General features: G+C 40.8%; 1 protein-coding gene across 1 annotated transcript; it reads left to right on the forward strand.

Annotated features, from left to right (window-relative positions):
• Positions 1–526: 526 nt before the first annotated feature.
• LOC123759675 (alpha-1-inhibitor 3) lies at positions 527–16,889 on the forward strand. Its single transcript, XM_069318162.1, is given in 33 exon segments — positions 527–663; positions 1,248–1,420; positions 2,289–2,422; positions 2,424–2,490; positions 2,493–2,527; positions 4,429–4,545; positions 4,712–4,786; positions 4,788–4,867; positions 5,013–5,026; positions 5,029–5,108; positions 5,508–5,673; positions 5,676–5,717; positions 5,838–5,986; positions 7,111–7,126; positions 7,129–7,310; positions 7,396–7,572; positions 8,044–8,218; positions 8,327–8,503; positions 9,010–9,089; positions 9,238–9,298; positions 10,097–10,262; positions 10,527–10,755; positions 10,860–11,083; positions 11,163–11,245; positions 11,426–11,547; positions 12,445–12,595; positions 14,225–14,358; positions 14,513–14,617; positions 15,284–15,560; positions 15,667–15,818; positions 15,954–16,166; positions 16,279–16,677; positions 16,758–16,889. Coding segments are annotated over 33 exon segments (4,362 nt in total). The 5' UTR covers positions 527–604; the 3' UTR covers positions 16,806–16,889.
• The last annotated feature ends 905 nt before the right edge of the window (positions 16,890–17,794 follow it).

Genomic DNA, 17,794 nt, shown 5'->3' on the forward strand with positions numbered 1-17,794 from the left:
GTGACTTACACACCCTGTCCTCAGACCAAGTCCATTCCATCCAGCGGTCGACCCCAAAGACGCATTTATCAATTTTAACATTCAAAATATTTCATTCAGAATATAACTTTTGTCAAATATAAATAAATATTTTATATATTAGTGTAATGTGCATATTTAGGCACTGGATAGGTTAGGTGTTTAGATTCTGTTGCCGAATATTTGTATTTATAGTACGTGGGTGAAGGATTTACAGCGTTGAGGTTCAAACAAAAGTCGTCAGAGAATCACTTGTTTCGGAAGTGTTTGGACGTCATCAATTGTGAGTCGTATGTAAACCGTTTTTCATTCATAAACAGGGGGTTTGGCGGGTGCATGGAATGGACTTTGGATCTTCGTTCAGAGGACGAGCTGTTTACAGCATTGTGGTTCAAACAAAAGTCGTCAGCAAATCACATGTTCCGGAAGTGTTCGGACGTCATCAGTTGTGAATCGTGTGTAAAAAAAAAAAAAAATCATTCATAAACAGGGGGTGTGACGGGTGCATGGAATGTACTTTGGGTCTTCGTTTATGAAGACGGGCTGGAGGACAGTTTGGTATGTTAGTTAGGCTTCACCTGTGACCATGGCAGGAACCTTTCTATTTGTGTTCAGCGCCATATTTCTTTTTAACTCTTGCTATGGGTAAGTATATTAGTTAAAACCAGCCCATCCTCCTAAAATTTAAATATATATGGTAATTATTTGCTCGAAAGTGCCAATATAACGTCATGCTCCAGTTGATGGTAGAGTTTTGTATTATTGTATTTGGACAAACTTATTTTCTTTGTCGTTGGCAACATAGACCTAACCTCTCCTAGGACTCCGTTTTAATATAGCACACGTGCTATATTAGGCCTATAAATATTTAAGTTTGGGTTTAAGCTTTTATTTTCCAGACTTTTCAGATCGTCATAGATACTTTCGACCCAATAGTTATGAAAATTACTATCATTAAGGGAGGATGGATTAGTTAAAACATAAGGTGTATACGTAATTACCTACTGGGGCTCAGCTTAGGATGGGGGGGGGTCCTCCATGCTCGTGCTCTGCCTAAAAATTATTTTACTTCCCCCAACTATGGGAAATCATAAGAGCCGTGTAACTACCCTCTAAGGCAGTTACACAATTAATTTAAAACGGTTGAGCATGTAATGTGATCCTTTTTAAAATTTTATACGATGGGGTCAGTGTTTATATAAGTTTTTTATTTAATACAATTATGACAGAGGCTACGTGCTCACCACGCCGCGTCAGTGGACGGTTGGGGAGAGGACGAAAGTGTGCGCCTTCCTTCTTGGGAATCCTCCCGCCGGCGTCCTCAACGTGCTCCTCGAGAGCACCCAACCCTCTCCAGATGAACAGGGGACCGTGCTGACGACGGTTCTGAATTTTCCCGCAGGCAAGTGGACAACTGTAGGGCTGGGGTGACGATAGACTGAAAATGCATGCATAAAATGACTAACGCAAGTGACTAGTAGATTTTGAATAAGCTTTACCACTTACTACTGAATGTATTTGGTTATGTAGCCTGATAAAATTGATGTAACTAATTTGATAACCTAGTTTATTGCTCAAATTGCAACTTTAACTTTTCTGCCGCCTTAAAGCTTAAATTTGATATCTGTAGGGTTACTCGGTGGACAAAGTATTGAAGTTATTGCGAGGCAGGATAGAGTATACCTTTTGAAGTTTGCGGTTCATACTGTTATATGGAAAATGTTTACCGAGAATCATATGAACTATATATAAATAGTATTTTCCCTTGTAAACTGATATACAATACAATCATTTAAATTATAAAATAAAGGAAAAATATTTGTACTTGTGTTCATAAGTTACTGGAACTAAATCTGTTATAAAGGGTATTTATTTTGACATGAACTTTCAAAGCTGTTTATTGGAAAAAATAGTGAGAATAATTTTAAAGTAACTATTGGAGTTAATGCAGAGTAGGTTGTATTTTAACTTTCATGCTTACTAGGCCAAAAACATCATAAACTAAAGGTGCAATTATTATTGGAACCTTTAAATTTCTACATGCATTTTTGCATTGGAGGAACTTATTCATGTGGACATGAATGTTAAGAATATTAGACTTGTACAGCCTCCAGTGGATGTCTCCACTTGGGTGCAGGGACGTCATGACGAAATTGATTTATTGGCAAAGAATAACAGGCTTAGTTACTAAATGTTAGAAGGAAATTTAGAATATAGCTCATTATCCCCCTTCAGATGCACGACTTGTAAAATATTCCTATGAATTTCAGGTCAACGAGCGTGGTGTGAAGAGGTATATGTACCGGAAACGGTACTTTACCAGGGCAGGATGGCGGTGACGGGTCAAGTGGGTGGTTCAGTAGTCAACCATACCGGGATCATCAGCCTCAAGCACACGGAAACCCATCACCTTCATCCAGACAGATAAGGCCTTTTACCTACCAGGTCAAACGGTTCAGTTCAGGATTCTCACATCACCGGACCCTACATGCACGTCTCTACTCAAAACGTAAGAATCTTTTCTCTAATCGGTACTACAGTATATCTTCAGAAAGGTTTAAGTTGTGTGAAATCTCAATTGGGTAAACCATTTGGCACAACGATGCAAATTGATCTAAAGAACTTTGTAACCAAAATATATTTATATACGAGGACTGCGACTTGAAGCATCAGTCGAATGAATTAAATTCCTGCTTCATGACAATATCCACATTAATTTGCTTCATAAGTTAGTAAGGAGTTGGCTTCTACCTCTAATTTAACATTACCATGTTGCCAAACTCGAATTTAAGTAAATGTTATTGCCCCTATCTTTTCTTGTGGGGGGGGGGGGTTGAGTTCTGCTCTTTCGGCCCGCCTCTCAACTGTCAATCAACTTGTAACTAGCTATTAATTATTTTATTAAAAAGTGCCACAGAATAGTCCTGCGCGCTGTCAGCTCAGCTACCAGACCCCTCTGTCTTACCGTTAAAATGTTCTTGTATCTTCTTACACTTCTGTATTCAGAGAAGATCGAAATTGTATCGAAGTGTTCTGTACCAGGTAAAGAATTCTCCCTCTGCTTGGCATGTTAAATATGCCCACTCTATTGCAGATCTGCAACTTCATCTGCTGTTGCTGTCTATCCTGTACCATATTGCCACTGTCAGTTTGCCATTTTGAGCTAGTATTTGGCCACCATACAGATTCTGAAGATCCTATGGTTTTTCTTCTTGCTTGTTGCAGTAAAGGCCTCCTCTATAGTATCTCTCCACCACTGACTCGTGATCTGTCCATTCTGATAGTGAAAAGTGTCCTGGAAATGAAATTCACCTTCAATTGTGTAATTTCTCGTCCATGTTTCGTAGAGCCTAGTGATGTCGGGATTTTGTTTGTGCATAGTGAATTATTTACTTACTGTACTTCGGGCATTAATATACAATTTACCGGTGAATTGAAAATTGTTCCTGTGCACTGCACATAATTCTTCAGTTTGTCTTTGGTTTTGTACCTGCTGCTTGTTGATATTTTGGTTATTTCTGCCTCGTTAAGCGAAGTATTTCTTTATTTTGATCAACTACCCTCAACTTGTCATTAGCTTAGCATTTGATCTGCGTTTCCTAATTCCTTCATATTTTTTGTTTGTGATCTGGGAATTTTATTAATTTTTCAATATTTTCTGTAAAATGATTTAAGATGGTTTTGCGTACCATGGTGCGCAAATGGTTTCGGATGGTTTGGTTTTGCGTTTTGCTTCAGGATTTCCAAAGCTCACTACCAGGGAAATGTTTAGAGCCTGTTTTTCGCCTTTAACTTTCTTTTCTTTCTTTTGAGATACGAGTTGTTACTCTTGTACAGCCCACTAGTATGTGTAGCGTTTCGGGCAGGTCCCTGGAATAAGACCCCCACGAAGAATCGTATTTACAACAAAGTACCCATTTTACTGTCGCGTGAAACAGGCTAAAGTTAAGGATTTGCGCCCAGTAAATCCTCCCCGGCCAGGATAAGAACACATGACAGGGCTCGCGGAACGCCAGGCAAGTGTCTTAACACTACACACGAAGACTAGTTTCCGGATGACCAATGAGACGGACTTTCCTCAATATTTTGCGGATTTGATTTACCATCTGCTTCTGCAAGGTTTCTAGAGATTATTTTTTTCTCCAAAGCTTCTTAATCTTTCGTCTACACTGCCTGCAGGATGTTTCTCCCTCATGTCTGTTCCAGACTTGTGCCTTTTATATAATTAACAATGACTTCGCTTTATACCATAGATTATTACTGTCGTCTGCAAATAACTAGCGGTATAAAGTATTTAAAGACGTGCAATTACAGAGTGCCAAACATAAAGGTCTCCTGATAATTAGATATGGTTTTGTCCTAAAATACTAGGCTCGGTAGTCTTCTACCCATATTTTCCATATCCTCCAGTACACGCGAGTGTGGGTCAGCACCCCTTCTGACATCCGCATAGCTCAGTGGACTAACGTGGACAACTCCAGAGGCCTCGTTCATCTCTCCCTACAGGTGGCTAACGAACCCGAACAGGTAATTCCAAAAACTTGCGTTAACTGGGGGGGGTGGAGTAACCACCCCCAGGATATTTACTAGTTTAGAATGTACTGCAAAAAGATGAGCATGGGGAAGATCAGCCTTAAACAGATTTTAATCGGTGGAGACAGATTTAGATTAATGAATCTAAAAATCGTTATAGGGTACCTATACCATTCACGTGGAATCGGCATCAGCAAAACATGTCTATAGTTTTGATGTGAAAGAATACGTTCTACCCACGCTTTGAAGTTGAGGTATTGGTTAACGACTACAGCCTGGCTACGGACAGTTACTTCAACTTTACTGTTTGTGCACGGTAAGCCAGTGAAGTTATCAATGTTAACTGTACAACTAATAGGAAAACCCCTCTCCCCAATTTCCATTAAAGGGTTTAGATATACATCTAGTTTAGTAATTCAGGCATAATATTCAAATTTGTGTATTGTTTGGTACATTTTCAGATACACATTTGGTCAACAGTGAAGGGCACGGTAAAGCTACAGGTCGATAATGGTCAGACAATGTCATGTCTCTTCAACGTCACGAAAACCAATACGGTGAGTTAATTGTTAACCTCTTCTCACAGCCTCCCCTTTTTCTTCTTGACGGGGGCCCCCCCCCCCCCATAACCCTAACTTGATTTTCATACTGGTGCATTTATTTTCCCTCGGTCGTAACATCCATTTGGTAGAAAATGTGAACATTCAGAAACTCACGGCAAGCTATTTAATAAAAATGGTGTTAGTTGCAACATTGTGTGAAATAAATTCCATAAATTTCATTTATAAAATACTAAATAGTTATTAGATTTGTCCAGTAACTGGTGATTAGTATTTTTAGTATGCTACGTTGTAGAGACACGGACCCTGAAATCTGTACATTACTGTTGTAAATGTACATTAAATATAAGGTTAAATATCATTCGGTTTCTTTTTAAAGATTACCGTTTCTGACAGATATCAGAATGCAGCGAATTTGTAGTGAGTGCAGAGGAAATGCAAGTGATAGACTGTCAGGTGTACTCTGTGCACGCGGTGGCGCGGGTGACTGAGGAGGGCACCGGGTGGAGCTGACGGGTGAGGGCTACCCTCCCCGTCTCCCGCACCCAAGTCTCCCTCACGCCGTCTACCAGGACAAGTACATGAAGCCTTACCTGCCTTCACACTCCAGGTAAGTTAGACAGCCATGGTTTCAAGCGGTTTATTCCTAGTTTTTTGTAGCAAATACCCAAAGCCTCTTAATTTTATCAAAGTATTGCCATTTGGAGGAAATATTAATGTGTAATGTACAGGTGAGAGCAGAGTTGCCAGACAAGTCTCCAGCCTCCGGGGTGGCCGTAGAGGCGTGCGCTGCCGGGAAGTGTACAGTGATGGTCACCCCTCCAGATGGTCTCCTTACCGTTGTCCTCCCTTCCTACGCCACTAAAAGGCTCTTCGTGAGTACTGCTTTCTTTGACATGTTAAACAGATTTAATTGTAGCAGCTTTGATTTGAATATGGAACCTACCTTTGTAGTGGACCCATAACACCATGGGTCGTATTGTCACTTTGCCCCCTTAATAGCTAATATTTCTCATTTAACGGTAATTTTACTCTAGTCAAAATTGTCAATATTGTCCAGAGTATTAAAATATATAACATTTATACATTTTGTTATGGCTCGTATTTGTTGACCCACTCCTGCAAGCACAGTAAACACTAGTGGCAGTCCCCCACCCCGAAAAATGTAAGTTTTAAATGGTGAGGGCAATAGATGGGAAAGTGTGAAATTGTTACACAAATATTTCCATCTGGGAAATTTTGAAGTGCAACAAAAGTCAGTTAGAATCCTACGGCAGGATAGAATTTGGGCACATTTCTTTCACCGATTCGCCTAGCAGGTAAATAGGTACCTGGCAGTTGGGGAAACTATTTTAGATGCCATTTGAGAAAGGTCAGTCGTTGGCCTAGGAGGACTTTTGACAATACTAACAGGCTTCGTGTCCCGATATTGGGTAACACTGGGTTGGAGAATTTCGCCCCTTCATTGGCTTCACCTCAAACATAAAATGCCTACCCATTCCATCGGTGCCCATCTAGATCAAACACTACACTCCTGTGTATTTAAAGCCATTTTTAAAAGCTGGCTATATCATTTGGCTTTGACCGGCACTTTAGTCTACCGGCGTTCTAAACCGGTGCTTCCCCATAATAACTTCTGCTTAGCCTTTATGGGTCTTGACCATGCTCACTGGCTCTTCGGACCTCTCGAATGAGAGGTCCTGAATACCAGGTATTAGTCTGTTCGACCTACTTAGGATTCTATACATTACCTCAGCATTAGTGACCAGACTTCCTCTGCATAGTTTTAAGAGGCTTCTCCAATCCCAAATATAGAAAGATATTTTACATTTATTAGACACGTCTGATTTTAAATCGAAGCATTCAATGTGCTTGGTTAAATGTTGATCCATTACACTCCTACAGAACAGGTAACGGAGTAAATTAACCTTAACGTATTAAGTTTCTAGCAATTTTGGGTTTAAGTAACTTTAAACACTGTCACTATATCATTCGACAGATGAAGACGTTGAACTGCGTGCGGGCATGACGGAAGGTACTTATTCCATAGACCTGCAGCACTACTACTCTCCTTCAAACTCTTCACTGCTAATCTATGCACCTGGTGGACTGCTGGACTGTATTCCTGGCAAATCTCGGCAATACAGCCTGAGTGTATTCTATGTTTCAAATCCGGTCATTGCTACAATCGCCGTCCAGGTCAGCCTTGCAACTTGTTTAATCTTGTAACCCTTGTCCATATGTTAACTTCGGATGACTTGGTGTTAACAATTTTCATCGGCAGGTGGTGTCGCGTGGTCAGATCCAGTTCTGGAAGGTGCAAGAGTACGAACTGGTGGAGAAAGACCTGCCTGTTATCAAGGGCTTGGTGGCGCCCCTTCCCCGTCACCCCAACACCACAGTAAAGGGCTTCATCCAAATTCCCATAAATCTACCTCCCGCAGCTTCTACCTCAGTCATGGTATGTTGTACAAAAAGGCTTTGCTCTCACCATCGCTCAGAGTAATGATTATTCTTTGTTAGCATGTATGTCCACTGACAAATTGGTTATTAAAGTGTTGATAATATTGAGCTTATGTTGATTTAACGTTACTAGAGCGTAGTTTGATGACGCTGATAAGCCTGAATGTGGAGATAACAGGTGAAGAGGGGGGGTGGATAGACTAAACTATTAGCTCGAGTGGAGCTAATATCAGCAGTGTAGTGGCAACAGATCCATTGTGTTGTGCCTATTCTCACTACTCGCAGTTGCTGGTAGTTCTGCTATTGGTGGTGTTAGCGTCATTTCTTTATATCTAAGCTAGCCACGTAGTTGCCAAGTGATGGTGGTATATCCAAATCGCACTTCAGAAATTGAAGGATCGTCGTCGTAGTTTTCCATTTTCGTGACACATGGTTTGGATATGATGAGCCACGTTGACTCATCATGCAGGTGGTCGTGTGGTACACGAGACGGGACGGAGAGGTGGTGTCGGACGCCAGGGAGCTGAGAGTAGCAAAATGTTTGGGTAACCCCGTAACTCTGGCCTGGGCGGCGACGGACGCTCAACCCGGCGACACCACTACGTTCTCGCTCTCCTCGGAGCCAAATTCCTTGTGCAGTCTCGGTCAGTACACTTATTGTTTAAAGTGCTTCGGTAATATGGGCACGTGTAGTAGTGTAGGTATCCCGCAGTCTCTGGTATATAGGTGTTGTAATTCCTATTTATTTACAGGTGTTGTGGACAAAAGCACAGAGTTACTGTCGACAAGAGAAGATCCCATTACAACGGATAAGCTTTTCAACTACGTCGATAATTTCAACATATATCCTTGGCTTAACACTCAAGTCAATGACTACGTGTACTGTAAAAATCAATTTGAAAAATTGTCGCCAGTTCAGTCACCTGCAGGTTGGTTCTGCTAATTCTCATCAGTAGGCATAATAATTTTAGACCATAAAACCCGGCTTGGCGCCTTATTTTGATAATTACTTAGACAATAAAGGGCCATGTCTGCGTCTGTCCTGGCTTAACAAATCTTTAAGTTACCTTCATGTAGAGGTACAGACTTGGTATACTTCCTAATATCCTTTGCAGGTGTGTGGCGTTTGATTTCAGTCTGTTAAAAAAATGTTTTAATGGTTTTTCTACCCGGTATGTAGCAATATGTTGGTAAAGCCTAAGGGTTTAATATTTACCACTGACAGGTCGCTGTGGCTTAAACATAACAGATTATTGCCAAACCGGTTTTGCAATACTGGAGACTTCATTTTATTAATATCTAAAAATTTCAATTAAAAAAAAGTTTGTTTCATATCGTTATATTGTAGAAAAGTTCCCTTGTAATTAGCAGGAACTCCAGCGCTATATAACGCTACTTTATGTACTAAAGTAGTGAAGTAATGCCTATTTTACAGACGCCTCGCCTACTCTAGAGAAGTTCAGAGACCAGTACGACTACTACACCAATTATGTTGATGCACTCAAGATGTTTGACGTATGTTGCTTTATTTCTGGCAAAAATGACATTTATCTGCATTTAATATTTGAAAACGTGGATTATGCTTCAATTTTGACATTAGGCTAATTATGTAATTATCTCGTTGAAAATTAACCCATGAAGCTGTTTAATTACTTTTTTCTAGGATTCTGGTCTGTACATCTTCACCGACTTTACTGTAGAGACGAGGCCTTGTGAAAAGGAAGGTAAATAAGTTTATCAAATAAGATACAAAATGTTGCTTAACATGACACTTTCAGAACTAAATATAAAAACCTGAGCTTTATATTTTTGCCACATTGCTCATCTTAATTAAAGCATGTCTGTCATTTACATACTAGTGGTGTACCATCCGGCGCGTAACGCTCCCTATCGTGCACTGCTCCTGTGCCAGGCAAATCCATTACGGGCTCACCATAGCCCGTGCTACTTTGAACTTGTTCAGAGTAGCTGAATCTATAACGAGAAGCTCTCTATCCTCCCTGCGGGGGAGGGGGTTAATGCTCTGTATCCCCGAACCCAAGCTTTTCCCCCAAATTTGGGCTCTGTGATCAGAGAACGTAAGCCTTGTTTGTTTGAATACAGCATTTATCTTTACTGGCTTGGGTGAAGTCACGGGCTATTCATGCCCATGCCACCATATGGGCGGCTTAATCATCATCAATCGGTAAATCACGCACCCTCTCGTCGGTACATCAGGCTATTCTTTCCCCGACCCGACCACATTCTCTGGTACACTGCCTTATATTATGCATTACATAACGTAAAGATGTCAGTGTTAACTTTACCAACTCGATTATTTATTGCTGATCTCTCCAATTTTAGCAAACTTTGATTAAAGGCTACAATGCTTTAGAAATTATTTTTGTTAGCAGATTAAACTCTGCATCAAGTGTTGCTGTAGTTTGACTTGGGACGGAATTATTGTTATTTTTAACGCATTCAGCAAAGTGTAGGAATATTTAAAGAATTTTATCATTCAAATGCAACCGGTTTTTCCCTAGCCTGGCGGCCGGTTGTGTTCTATGATAGTATAAAGCCTTCGCTCGTGTCAAAGGTGACTGCAACTACTGCAACACTTCAGCTGCAGACCCAGGGAAGTGCCGAGGGTACCACAGTCCCCAGGACAAACTTCCCAGAGACATGGTTGTGGAACCTTCTTGTACAACCGTCAGTATCTTCTCATTTTCATTCTGGAGTACCGAACTTGCTTTTGTTCTCTTATTGTAGGTTGTCAACTGGACAAACTTAGGTTTATTTGTTTTATGTAAAACAGTATTTTCAACAGTACTGTTAAATTAAAGTGTTTTCTAATAGTTTATAAAGAGACTAAAGGCATCTTGGCTCTACAAATAAAGCCTCAAATTTAGAACGCAAAGTTTAGGCTAGTTAGCCGTCAAAACTTTTATTTTAGAATGCCGACTTTCCTTGTAGGTCAACTGGAGTGACGAAGCAAAAGGTTAAAGTACCAGACACCATCACAGAGTGGGTGGGCAAGGCCGTGTGTGTCCATCCACTGAAGGGAGTCGGTCTCTCTCCCGCGGCCTTCATCACCATCACTTCACCGTTCTTCCTTGACCTTACCCTTCCGCCTTCAGTCAAGCGCGGAGAGATATTGCCCGTCAAAATATCAGTTTTCAATTACATGAATCTATCCTTGCCGGTAAGATTGTCTTCGGTTAATAAATTCTACACAATACTGGTAATTATTTCTTTCTTAAATTTCATTTTGTCGTGTATTACCGCTGGTGTCGTAATTATCTCCAGGTTACAGTGACGCTGCAGGAGAGTACAGAATACAAGATCGTGGACGAGCCGGGTACGAGTGTCGCAACAGGGCGAAGGACTTCATGTGTGGGAGCGCAGGAGAAAGTTGTGCACACTGTTAAGTTAGACTTGCTGGCACTAGGCGAAGTAAACATTACAGTGGCAGCTTTTGTTGACCATTTGAGTGCTCTGCAGTGTGGTCCAGGACTTGACATTAGTAGGAGGTACGCTTGAGTGTTTTGGATAAATCTGGGGACCCAATTATGACTTGATAATTAATTTAATAATTTAACTTGCTTTCAGCGATGCTTTGATAAAGCCCATCAAAGTGGAAGCGGAGGGTTTTCCTAAAGAAAAAACTTGGTCGAAGTACGTCTGTTCAAAAGGTTGGAGACTCGTGTTTTGCTTATTAAAACAGTTTTGAAAGTTTTATGAAATCTCTAATTAGCTTGGATATAAAATTTCTTATAGTTCTTAAACTTAAATTTGTAGACTATAGTTAGTAAAAAAATTAGAATGGTTGTCGTCCATGTTGAAGAAAGTTTAATATTTTTGTATTTTCCCAGAACTGATGGCTCGGGAGGATTCCCTTGAAGAGTGGGAGTTAGTGGTCCCGGCGGTCACCGTTGTCGGCTCTGAGAGAGCTTGGGTCACCGTAGTTGGTGACCTCATGGGTCCAACACTAGAGGTGACATTAAACTTTGTAACAGATAAATGGGTTAGACTGAAACAAACTGAAGTGTGGAATGCAGAAGTAGAGTAGAGATTTTGAAATGGGTATAAATGAATGGCTGAGAAAGTGTTTTAAAAGTAAAGTTGAATTGAGAAAGGAAGTCGGGTGTGTAGAAGAGTAGTAGAAAGAATTGTGGCGAACAGTTAACTACTAATGACTTCACTGTAGATAGTTAAAGAACATAAGAATGAAGGTAACTGCATAAGGCCTATTGCCATAAGAGACGGTTCCTATTTATAACCACGCAATCTCATTTGTCTGAACTACGCTTGAAACAATAGAAGTTTAGCAACTATTCACTCTAAGCGCTTTGTTCTGTGAAGGATGGTAGTGTTAAGATGTTTTTTTTGCAATTAGTGCTGCGTATTAATTTGTGGTTCCTTCAGGGAAGGAGGTTGCACAAGGCCTACTGTAAAGATAGTTTAGCAGTGTTTTTCTAGGAATACCGTAACTTGCATTGTTTTGAGAGCCATTATGATTGGTATTCGTAACTAGTTTCATTTGCAACGGTAGTTGCAAATGAAATCGGTGCAAAAATTTGTAGTTTGTCAGGTCGCCAAAGAAAATTTAGTGTTGCTGGAGTTTCACCAAAGTATAATATTCTGATTAAACTTTTTTTAACTTTATATCCCAATTAATACACCCAAAATCTAAATATCTAAATCTATATTCCTAAGTAGAAACCAAATTCGTTAACCTTTATTAAATTTTGAAAAAAGAAATGGCTAGATGTACCTTGAGGTACGACTAGTCTAGTTGAAATTAGGTACAAGAGAGGGACACTTCTGATTTTTTTTGCGTAAAGTTCAGATTTTGGACTTCAGAATCTAACTTAATGCTTCAACTTTTCAGAATCTTGGTTCCCTGATCCGCATGTCGTATGGATGTGGGGAACAGAACATGATCAATTTTGCCCCAAACATCTTCATCCTGGAGTACTTGGAGGCCTCTCGGCAGGTGACTCCTGAAGTACGAAAGAAACTCCTCAGTTTCATGAACACAGGTTAGCAGAGTAGTTTTCTTTAGATTTAGCTTTGAACGAAATGACCATGTAGCATGGGGTATAGTGAGCCCGTAAGCAGAGTGATGACTTAAATTCTTAAAGCTGGAACATATCGAGGGAATGTAGTTTCTTGGTGAATAGTTTTGGTCCTGGACTATGTTCAGGACTGACGTATAATTAGTGGTTGATCAGTAAGCTAACGTCACGGGTCTTAATATCCCTCTTGCAATGAGACCTTGTCCAGTATGCAAGAACCCAGAACCTTGTTGGTTCCGGGACCAACGTTCCTGAAGCCTGGTGTCTGATTTCCTTCCCTGGTTGGTGGTCTGCTCAACCAATCTGATAGACGTAGCTGCTCACAATCTGATCTATGTATCAGAACAGTTGATCAGGTATCCTTTGGAGATGTTCAAAAAGAACCTTTGAAACGCCACGAAAGATTGGCTAGTTATACCCCATGTTTGTTTTGAAAAGTTTGACCCTTATTGTTGGTATTCTTGCACCTCTTCTTTTCAATATTACTATTTTGCACTTCTTGCCATGCCCCTCTCATATGGAGCCTTCATTATGTAGATTTAGAACTATTCCATCTAATACTTTAGAGGTGAAATTTGAATCTCTCGCCTGTGCTCTAGAGAATTATTTAAACATAAAGAATAAGGGATAAACATTAGGGATGGGGGTCCCTATAATTTAATGTTTTAAGTAGATTCGGACAAAGATTTTTGCGCTTTCTGCAGACGAGCAATTTCTACAGCTTTGAATGAGGCTGTTAGTGTGCATCAATAATCCAACCTAGAGAGCACTAGTCTTAAATTATCATTGGTCTGGCATATCTTGTTTGAAAGGGTCTTTTTAACCAACCTGTCAATTTTCTTCCAGCCACGTTGTTCTTTAAAAGTAAAGTCTACAGATATTATTACTCGCAAATCTTGTATATTGCTTTTCTTTATATGGGGGTACCCAGCAGTGCCTGGAATTGATCCTGTGCCCAGCACCCTGGCCTCTTCCCGCACATCCTCCCATGTCTCCTCCCTTCCCAACAACCATTCCCTCCCCATTTCCCCCTCCCAATATCCCCTTAAACACGAACCACTCCCTTCCCTAGTCTCCTCCTCCCAGTGCAGTCCTTCAGAGGCCTCCAGTACACCCCCCCCCCCCCCCCGTATCCTTCCTCCCTGCCCTCACAAGCTCTTCCCCCATCACTGTAATAAAATTATGCCAAAAATGTTCTGTAATCTGTACAAAGTTTTGAAAATATATATCTAAAATCCCTTTTAACACTTTTAGGTACATCTGCATTTATGCACCTACCCTAGGCTGTATAAAGAAGATACATAGTGTCGAGAGCTAGCTGTGTGATGCTAAAAAAAATTGATATGGATATTTTATTTATAAAATTTACAATAACTCTAGGAAGGTTATTTCTGACAAGGGACAAAATGTTATCTTGTAACATTAGTATTGGCGTGTAGTGACTCCGTCACTTTTCCAAAATACTTAACCTTTCTAATTTCTTCAAAGTTTTTTTAAATATAATTTGCTAAACGGTTTCAGCGTGCATACATACCGCTCTTGAAATCTTTGTTGCAAATGTATTGAAAATAAGTTATTTTCCATGTTCACCAGGATACCAGCGTCAGCTGCTGTACCGTCGTGTAGATGGATCCTTCAGCGCCTTCGGCAATGCTGACCCGTCGGGCTCTACGTGGCTGACGGCCTTCGTTCTGAAGTCCTTCGCACAAGCGCGTCAATATATACTAGTAAGTAGCAATGCCTTTATTGGAAAAAAATGGCTAAAGCAATTTCTTCCGCCAATTTCTAAAGCTGCTTCCACGAGGAACCATGTCATTGGCAAGTTCTTATTTTGTTTGGAGTAAAGGCGGTCAATTTGTAAATGGTTCTTCAAATTTTCAGATAGACGAGGCTAGCCTCAAAGCGACGAGCACATGGCTGAACATGCAACAAAGTACAGATGGATGTTTCATTTCTGTGGGAACGGTAATTCACAAGGATATGAAGGTACGGCTCGAAACGAATTTGTAATTCTTTGAGAATATTTGATAAGTTATAACTCGTAAAAATTGTGTAGTATTTGTAGTAACTGACTCAAATTGACGGTTAAACCACACCACAGTTTCCTTAAGCTAGTCAACAACCTCCTGGAAAAAGATAATTACAGCCTTAAACAACAAACGGTAGTAGCAGTTGATACCTTCAAATGCTACTCTTCATCCCCTTTGTCAATAATCAGCCACTCTCCATAAATAATAGATCTATTATTTATTTTATTATATCACTATCACCAAATTCTTCGAAGTTATCGAATCCTCCTCATGGCACTTTATTTTTCTTGTATCAAAATCACTAGTTATTGGGCCACTACCCTGTACTTCCTCTCTTGTATCTCAATACTTCTTAAATGGATTTTGTACCCTTATGGTAACCCCGCCATCCCCTGTTAACATCTGATCATCAGATTTAGGTACATATTGATACATTAATACGGATACAAGCAATAGTTCACTAAATTAACATTTTTATAACTATTTTGCGTAAAGCCTGGAAGTGTCCCGATTGTGTTCACGGCAAGAAACATTTGGCTGGTTTTTACATAGCCTTCCCGGGAAGGTTTGGTGCCTTTTGATAATTTACTAGTTTTTACCCATTTTTGTATTACTATTTAAGGGAGGCAGAAACGGGAACGACTCGAGCGTACCGCTAACAGCCTACGTCCTCATCTCCCTGCTGGAGGCTGGCAACATTCCCTCCAGTCCTGACGTCTTGCGAGCTCTCCAGTGCCTCTTGAACAGCAAGCAAACCCTCGACCCTTACATCCTAGCACTAGAGGCCTACGCCCTGACTCTTGCTCGTCACCCAGAGGCACCACGGGTACTGCAGCTGTTGCTAGACCAAGCTATAGTTGAAACAAATGCAGCTTATTGGAAGCTTCGAGACACGCCAGGTAGGTCAACCCATATTTTTGTCTAGTCGGATATTCAAAGATTTAAGACTTGCGCTATGAAGTTAGTGGCACTACAGCTACATGTGTACACGTCTGCTTCTGTCAGGTAGCAGCATGGGCATAGCAGTGGAGACGGCTGGGTATGCTGTTCTTGCCATGATGACGCTCAATGCTGACAGTCCTAACCCTTTGACCAGGAAAGTAATAAATTGGATCACCGCTCAGAGAAATGGCCAAGGTGGTTTTTACTCGACACAAGTAAGCTGATAGTGTTACTTTGCAATGCTAAGGACCGTGAATGTTGCTTTAAATTTACGTAGTATTCAGGACTGCATATAAATTTTATAAACTTTGGTAAACGGTATTTCTATATACATAAAGCTTTGTCCACAGGACACGGTGGTGGCTGTGCAAGCTCTTGGTGTGTACGCGACCCATCAGTACCAGGGCCCGATGGATGTGAAGACTACAGTAACTGCTGCTGGGGTCATTCACATTTTCTTAATAAATGAATCTAATAAATTGTTGCAGCAGTTTGGCAAGCTTCCAACTCTCCCTACCAATGTGTCAATAGGCTTGGAAGGTCAAGGTTGTGTTGTTGTGCAGGTAAGGAAGAAACTTTTTAAACTTGAGCTTCTAAACTTAACTTTAGAAACTTAACGTCTTTTACAACTAACGACATTAAAGCTTAAGATACTTAACCTAATATCTCCAACAGGCCGTTCTTAGGTACAACATCCCCATCCCAGAGTCCGGGCAAGCTTTTAGCTTGACGGTAGAGACGCAGACGGAGCCCGACGTGGCGTGCGTTACCAAGCGCATTACTGCTTGCGCCAGCTACCTTCTTGCTGACGGCAGCTCCAACTTGGCGGTGATTGAGGTGAAGGTGGTGTCTGGCTACGTAGCGGAGAAAGCTGACCTGGAAGACCTTGTGAAGGCAAGCAAGGTTAAGAGATACGAGGAAGTTGGGAGCTTGATTTCATTTTATCTGGCGGAGTTGACTATTGCTAGAACGTGTGTGACCTTCCGCGTAGTGCGCGATGTTGACGTAGAGAATATGAAGCCAGGCACGGTGAGCGTCTACGACTACTACAAGCCAGAGTTCTCGCTCGGGAAGGTGGGTTTCTTGAATTTTATAGCAATTAAATGATCTCTTGTAGAGTTTTGATGTCTTGCTAATGTGACCGTTTCTAACAGAGCTACAGTCTTCCGATGGCAAGCGAGTGCAGGTTGCTTCATCCGTGACCAGCATCTTCTAGAGAATCTTAGAGCCAACTAAATCTCCTCAAACTGTAATCTGTTATTAGTTATTAAAGTATATTAAACTTTGCTTTGCCTTTAATATCCTATGTACAAAAGTTTTCGTTATTTTTGTATAATCTAAAATGTAAATTTGTCATTGTAACCTGTAGGAGAGTCAGACTTCCTGTACAGTAAAGTACGACCCGACCTCCTAATAGCACGTCGCAATTAGACAGACTAAAGCCAAAAACTGTCGTGCAAATTTGTAGCGGCTTGAGAAATACTCCAGTCTTCTGTTGGTGGGTCCTCTGGTAGGTTAGGATAAAGCACTTTAGTGAGATTTTTTGACGTTGGGCAAGCCCGAGAGGTGGTTATCAGACTTGTCCGCCAGCTACAGGGACGAAAAAGTGAACTTAAGACTTGACAGAACTGTTCAGAACGTTAAATATAGCAAACACGAAAGGAGCTGGGTTTTGATAAAATTTAAACGGTCGAATTACTAACCTACCCAGGATGCAATCCCACAACAAGCTAATCGTAACTATAAGGTGTGAAGAATAGATGAAATTGTTTGTAATAGTCTAAGATGAGGTATGATAGACCTTTTGTGCCCTCTGTAATGCTGTTTGCGCTACCGCTCACAGGATAGGTATGGGGTGCACAATAAACTAGCCACCTCCGGCGGCAACAATAAAAAATCAACACGCTAACTCTTGGGTAACTATTTACTGCAGCTAGTCCTCTTAAAAATAGTGGTTTTTCACTAGTGTGCGCTCCGGCTAAAAATCGCCGTATCTGAATTTTAAAAAATGGAAATTCATTTTTCAAATGAAAGGCCCAAAGCAGCAAGTTTTGGGTCCTCTGGTAGGTTAGGCGAGAAGGGAATTCTCCTCGCGGTTTTCATGACGTTTCAGACACTAAATTAAAAGTACCCTTTCCTAACCTAACACAATAAGCCAGAGGACCCAAAACGGGACCGTACGTCCCCTTCA

The sequence above is a fragment of the Procambarus clarkii genome, chromosome 8 (genome assembly GCF_040958095.1).
Source record: "Procambarus clarkii isolate CNS0578487 chromosome 8, FALCON_Pclarkii_2.0, whole genome shotgun sequence".
Taxonomy (NCBI): domain Eukaryota; kingdom Metazoa; phylum Arthropoda; class Malacostraca; order Decapoda; family Cambaridae; genus Procambarus; species Procambarus clarkii.